The 7,630-nt window shown below is 39.1% G+C and overlaps 1 protein-coding gene across 1 annotated transcript; it reads right to left on the bottom strand.

The window, feature by feature from the left end:
* Positions 1–345: 345 nt before the first annotated feature.
* On the bottom strand, positions 346–639 carry SDHAF4 (succinate dehydrogenase complex assembly factor 4). Its single transcript, XM_004714588.1, has one exon. It carries the CDS (start codon positions 637–639, stop codon positions 346–348), a length of 294 nt encoding a protein of 97 aa, XP_004714645.1.
* Positions 640–7,630: the final 6,991 nt, after the last annotated feature.

Below are 7,630 nucleotides of genomic sequence, written 5' to 3' on the forward strand. Positions count from 1 at the left end.
CCTCCAGCCCAAGGCACATTGGTAGGGATGGTTGTCCCTGTCCCCATGCTTAGGAGCCATGACTACCCTGTGGCCCGTTGCTGCCAACCACTTGACTGCAATTTTCTGCTGTCTCAGTATGTTTGGTGCCTCAGCCAGGGAATCCTGCTTGGAAATCCTGCTTTGTTTTTAATTCTTTCCCACTACTAAGTCTTCTTATTTGAGTTCTAGTTCCACTTATGAGCTGCATAGACATGTGGCCTCTATGACTCACTTTTTCAGCTTGTATAATAGGAAGAAGCAGTCATGTTTTGGGTCCAAATACCGGTTTGCTGACTTCAACTCTAAAGGTTGTTTTATGGCTCACTACAGATCTCCTTGCTTTTCTGGGACCGTGGGCCCACCCTTTTCTTTAATAACAGGATTGACATCTTCTGGAAATTTTTCAAGTGGTTCGTTCTCTAAATAAGAATCCTCGGGTGCATCAAAACGACCTTCTGGTAACTTTGGCTTTTTAAGGGGTTGTTTGATGGATTCAGACTTCCCTCTTTGTAAAGAATTTGTTTTCTTCAAAAAATGCTGCAGAAGGGATGATCGTGCAGCTCTCCACGTGATGGGCCAGGCATGGCCTAGAAACCCAGCCAGGCCTGATGCACTCATGGTGCTGAATCGCACCCATGCTTTTCCAAACCATATTTTTCCACCTCTCTTAAGAAAACCTGTTCAAAGTACTTCCTATCATTCCATCAATGTGAATAATTCTCTCTACTTCTTGTTCTTTTTATTGTGCTAACTCTTCTGTGTCTTAGCACACAGCTGAGCATATATCCAAGCATGCACACTTGTATACACACATGAGCATACACACTCATACATCACATAGCCCCCAAACAGTGGCCCTTTTGAGTAATACTATTTGATGCTATGCTGAGAGCAGAGTCTCAGTATAAATTCTGAGCAAAGTGACACTTCATCCTTCTTTAACAGTATTGTCTTTTGTTTGTTTGTTTTGCTTTTCAGTACGGTGTTTTTTCGGTGTAAGTGCTACTGGGCATTATGGAATTATCCCTTCATCTCATCCAAGCATGAGTACAAGTGAGATCGTCTGGAGAGTCAGTGGGCATGGAATCCAACTTGAATTATTTCCCAAGGTTTTTCAGAATAAATGCGGTCTACACAGATGCAACTACTTGCGTTGATGTTACTGTCACTTGTGAATATATAAGCATGTTTACCCTTGCCCAGTCTTTCAATTATTTTATAAGCCTCTTTTAGAACCTAAACTCTTTTTATACTTTTGATGCTCCTTTTAATACTGTCTACAGAAACATCAAATAATTTGAAAAACGTATTTTACACCTCAACTTAGTACACACGCATATAGACAAAAAAAGTTTGCAGTTAGATTCAATCAAGTTGGTTCCAACACATAATGACCCTATCTATGTCAACAGATGGAGACACGGGCTGGTCCTGTGCCATCTTCTCAAGTGTTGGTATATTTGCGCCTATTCTTGCAGGCATTCTGCTAATCCATCTCCTTGAGGGTCTTCCTCTTCCTCACCGACCCTCTCCTTTACCAAGCATGATGTCCTTTTCCAGGAACTGGGACTTCCTGATTGCATGTCTCACCATCCTTGACATGAAATCTCTTCATCCTTGCTTTTAGTGAGCATTCTGGCCATACTTTTTCCAAGACAGATTTTTCGGTTCTTATGAGAGCTATGGTGCTTTCAATATTCTTCACCAACACCAGAAGTCAAACACATCATTTTTTCTGTAGTCTTCCTTATTCATTGTCAAACTTTCACATGCATATGAGACAATTGAAAGTACCATGGCTTGGACCAGGCACACTTTAGTCCTCAAAGTGACATCCTTGCTCTTCAACACTTTAAAGAGCTTCTGTGCGGCAGATTTTCCCAATGTAACATATCATTTTATTTCTTAACTACTGCTTCTATGAGCATGGTCCAAGTAAAATGAAATAATTGACAATCTCTACTGGTCTCGTTATGAGGATTTTTGTTTTCTTTTCATTAAGTTGCAATCTATACTGAAGACTGAAGGATTTAATATTCATTACCAAGTGCTTCAAATCCTCTGTGTTTCCAGCAACCAAGATTGTGTCATCTGCATATTTCAGGTTGTTAATAAATCTTTGTCCAATCCCGATGCTGCATTCTTGTAGTCCAGCTTCTCTGATTATTTGATCAGCAAACAGATTGATTAAGCATGGCGAGAGGGTACAATCTTGACACACACATTTTCTAATGTTTAATCAAGCAATGTTCTCTCTTCTGTTTAAACGACTGCTTCTTATTCTATGTACATGTTCCATATGAGCACAATGAAGTGTTCTGGAATTTTCATTCTTTGTAATATTGTCCATTGTTTGCAAAAATTCGTACAGTCAAATGCCTTTATATAGTCAAAAAAGCACAAGTAAATATATTTCTGGTATTCACCACTTTCAACCTAGATCCATCTGATTTCAGTAAAGATATCACTTATTCCATATGCTCTTCTGAAATCAACTTTAATTTCTGGCAGCTCCTGGTCAAGGAACTACTGCAAACCTTGCTGAATGATCCTCAGCAAAACTTTACTTGTATGTGATATTGATAATATTTTTCATTCATATTGATATTCATTTGGGTCATTTTTCTGCCAGTCAGTTGGCCTGATAACTGTCTTCCAACTATCTTGGCATAAATAAATGAGGTCTTCCAGTGCTGCATCAGTTTGTTGAAACATTTCTATTGGTTTCTGTGATTTCTTGGAGGCGTACTTTCCAGTAATGCCTTCAGTGAGGTTTGAAATTCTTCCTTTGATACCATTGGTTCTTGATCATACGATACCTTTTAAAATGGTTCAATATGGACTAATTTTTTGGTACAGTCACTGTACATTCCTTCCATTTATTTTGTTACAAGCTATATCATTCAATATTTTGTCATAGAATCCTTCAATATTGCGAGTTGAAGTTTGACTATTTTTTCCAGTTCTTTCAGTTTGAGATAAGCTAGATGTGGTCTTCTTTTTTGATTTATGACTTTATGTCCTTGCAAATTTCATTATAATACTTTGTCTTCTCAAGATGCTCTTTGAAACGTTCTCTTCAGCTCCTTTTTATCAATTTTGCTACTCTATGTTCAAAAACAACTTTCACTGTGTCTTTCTAATTTTGATAGTTTTCTTTTTTTTAAACGACCTTTTGCTTTCTTCATGTATAATGTTCTTGGTGTCACATCATAACTCCTCTAGACTTTGATCATCGGTGTTCAATATGTCAAATCTGTTCTTAAGATGTTCTCTAAATTCAGGTGACACATACCTGAATATTTTGGGTGAATTTTGGCTCTCATGGACAAGTTTTAATTTTCTTTAGGGTCAGTCTAAACTTGTATATGAGCAGCTGATGATCTGTCCCACAGTCAGACCCTGACCTCTTTTTGCCTAATGATATTGAGGACCTCCATCATATCTTTCCATGTGGGAGAAAGGCAGGGCTTTCTACTCTTGAAAAGAGTTAAAGTCTCAGAAATGTACAGGGACAGTGAGTTTGTCCTATTGGGTAACTATTAGTCAGCATCAGTTTGATGGCAAGGAGTTTGGATTTATCATTTCTTCCCACAGATGGAGTTAATTTGATTCATGTGTATTTCATCTCGGGAAGTTTACATGTGTAGTCGACATTTATATTGTTGAGAAACCCATTTGTAATAAAGAGATCATTGGGCTTAAAAAATTCTATCATGTGATCTTCAGTTTTGCTTCTTTCACTGAGGCAATGTGGTTTCCAATCATGGATCCTTTTGTTTGGTTTCCAACATTTGCATTTCAATGGCTAGTAATTATCAATGAATCTTGATCAATTTCAGACTGAAGAAGTTTGTAGAATTCTTCTATTTCTTCATCACTAGCTTCAGTGGTTAGTGCATATATTTGAATAATGGTTGTATTAACGGAACTTCCTTGTCGGCACAGAGCTAGTCTCCTATGACAGACAGTATTGTACTTCCAGATATATCTTGAAATGTTCCTTTTGGCTATGAATGCAAAGTCATTCCTCTTGAATTAATTGTTTCTAGTATAGTAAACTAATCTCTCAACCTGTCAGAATATTGTGCTTTGTGTTTTGCTGTGATGCTGGAAGCTATGCCACTAGTTTTATAAATACCAAAGGGTCATCCATGGTGAACAGGTTTCAGTAAATCTTTCAGATTAATAACTGACTAGGAAGAAGAAATAGACTGTCAACTCCTGAGGGATTAGCCACTGAAAACTTTATGAATACATGAACGAGTTAGTTAGTTTATTGTGCCAACCTGGTCGATAAACACATGTGGGGTTAATTGAAGGGCAGAGAGATAAATGGCTCAGTGAGCCTCCTCTTTCTAGTTCTAGGGTCTCTTGCTTTGTGATGGTCTCAGCAGGGTGCAGCTGCTTTAGCAGTTCCCTGCTTCAGCTTGCAAGGCTGACTTCCTGCAAGACACACCCAAGGAGAAGCCAGATGGACCTACCCAGATGCAGCCCTGGGTGCTGGAGCAGCCGTGTGGAGACCCCTGCCAGCGCTGAGATGTTTACACATTCACTGACTCAGCTTTCCTCCTGCAGTTGGCATCATTGCATCTGGTTTGTGAGATGGAGGAGGACTTTGTGGATTGGTGTTGGACATATGGGTTAATGTTGGACTTGTGGGCTTGAGCAGCACTGGGTTGGGATGTTTTCTTGATGTGAACTTATCCTTTATATAAAACTCTCTCTTATACATGAGTTTCTGTGGATTTGTTTCTCTAAAGTACCCAGACTAATACAATGAACATATAGGTTACACATTTTTTTTAAAACTATACTAACACTTCATATATGGTAAGTCAAATGCATTTTTAAACATTCCATCCCATCTCATTAAAAAAATAATAATTGTGGCAAACATTATTTACCAAACAATTTTCACCTTCTGGGCACACAGCTACCTGCATTTCCCAGTCTCCTTTGTCATTAGGTGTGTCCAAGACATTGAGTTCTAGCCAATAAAATGTGATCTGCAATGATATGTCCCTCTTTCATACCTGACTTATAAAACCTTACATTCCTCTCTCCAATCCATTGGCTTGAAGTAGACAAACAAAATAACCTTGAAATCCACATGTGTAAGATGCATTTCCTCAAGGTGGAGTGAGCCAGAGTTCCTGAATTGCTATTTAGAACACCCATTTTGAATTTAATATGAAGGAAATTGAGCTTCTATTTTCTATGATTTTTTATTGTGGCAAATATATATGTAACAAATATTTGACATTTCAGCATTCTTCACACATACAATTCAGTGGCATTAATTATACTCATGTTTTTCAGCTATCACCACTGTTTCTAAATTTTTTATCACCCTTAACAGAAGTGCAATGTCCTCTAAGCAATGTTACCCTTTTTCCTCCAACATTGAAACTGTGGCAATTGTTAATAATTTTTTGTCTCTGAACACTTGCTTATTCTAGATATTTCAGATAAGTGGGATCATGCAATACTGTCCTTTTGTGGCTGATTTATTTCACTCATTATAATGTTAGATTTTATTGTTTTGAACCATTATATTGGGGTTGTGTATTCCAGCAGTTAGCATTATCTTAATATAACCTCAGGAACTAAGCAACTGACTTTATTTTTAGCAGCTACCCATGTCATCTTTTCCATTTAATGTTTTTCAGAGAGATATTTTGCACAGCACCTGACACATTTCTCTGATTCTCCTTTTGATAGTAAGGTTTATTGTGCTAACTCAGCCAGTAGGACCATGTGGGCAGAGTTTAATCAGGTTGAAGCTTGACTGGAGGATGACCGAAATAAATAAAGACAGCTGCCATCCCATCTCCCTCTTACTCTCTGGTGATTTGACTAGTGTGCTGCTGCTTCAGCCAGTTCTCTGCCTCAACCTGTGTGCTACACTACCTGTGGGCCAAGCCAACCTGTGGATCATGTTGCTAGAGCTTGGGGCTCCTTTGAGACTAGCTTTGCCACACTGCTGGCTAGGACAGTGCTTGAGATTGAGGCTGATGGATCCTGTTGCTGTGCTTGAGTTTGAAATCCCATCAGGGCCTGCTTTGCTAAGCTCCCAAGCTGTTGGTGACCCACCCTGCTGTCGACTGCCTGCCTCGCCTGAGGGAAGATTCCACTGTCTGTTTTCTTGACTGTGGACCCATCAGCCCACGTGAGTTGAAGGACTCCCAGTATATTAACGCTTCCACAAAAGTGAGTTGAATTGAACCTTCTGTATTGCTATGTGGACTAATTAGCTGTTATATTCCTTTATGCTGTACAAACCTATCCATTCATATTTAAAATTATAAGTCTTCTGGTTTTGCTTCTCTAGGGCAGCCTGCCTAACAATTGGTACCAGGAGTTGTTCTAGAGAAATAAGATAATAAATATGGGTTTCCTGAATTGGTTCTCCAGCCTGATTAGGTGGTCAACAATTTCACCACCAATGAAGTGCAGGTGAGATGAGAAGCTCTGGGTGATCATGTGGTTGATATTTTCCAGGAAATTCGTTGGGATGAGAAGTATAAGGACGCTTATTGGCTGGTTCTCCCTACAATAGAAAATGTGATTAAGGAAAGTCAGGGCATTAATCATAAAGAAATGGGATTCTGAAACATGTGATGGGAACATATGGACTGATGATCCAGAAGAGGAGGATATTGAGCCCTTAGAGTCTATTGCGTCACTCCAGTCAATACATCCACCCCTCCCACCTGAGGGGATTAATCCCCTATCAGTTAAATAACTCACACTTGAGCATATTAACCAACCTTTTTAAGCTGAAATGTCACATGGGGCTGCATCTGGAGAATTGCTTGGGGGAGATGCCTTACAAGATATTGCTGAGAGGCTCCAGGAAACACCCTACTCTTTGTACCATAATGTGTTAGTTTAGGCTGAATAGGGAAACAAATTCAGAGACACTCATATGTGTGTAAGAGTGAGCTTTATATCAAAGAGCAATTGTATATTGAGAAAACATCACAGCCCAGTGCAGATCAAGTCCATAATTCTGATGTTAGCCCATATGTCTGACACTAGCCCATAAATTCCTCTTCAGACTCATGCAACATGTGCATTGATGCTGAATGCAGGGATATAACAGGCCAGTGAGTGGGAATTCTTGTGGATCCAGGGGCGGTAGACGCATCTCCAGGGCTCTGGCTGCCATCAGCGTGGCTCCATGGGCTTGTCAACAGGAATGTGTAGCACTGAAAGAGAGAGAGAGATAGAGATAGAGAGAGAGTGCCCAGATTCCAGGAAAGAAGGGAGGCTGTGACCTGATTGACAGGCTAGACTCCACCTCTGCATTCTATTTATCAAGCTGACATGAAATTATGTAACTACCACACTCTTGAACTCATCAGACACACAAGAAGTATTTGGTAATTGAAGAAATCAAAACACAAGAAAATATTGCTAAACAGACATTAGAGTATGGTTGTTGGTGTATGTCTATGGAAAATATTTATGCCCTATATCTAATGGCCACTGATACTTAACCTAATTATCTTGTGCTTGAAGCATATAATTGCTAAAAATAGAAACTGTTGATTTTGAAAATGAGAGGCTTATATGATATTCATGGAGATTTTCCACTATAGAA

This window comes from Echinops telfairi, unplaced genomic scaffold (assembly GCF_000313985.2).
Source record: "Echinops telfairi isolate 266 unplaced genomic scaffold, ASM31398v2 ScPeMD7_26;HRSCAF=91, whole genome shotgun sequence".
Classification (NCBI taxonomy): Eukaryota; Metazoa; Chordata; class Mammalia; order Afrosoricida; family Tenrecidae; genus Echinops; species Echinops telfairi.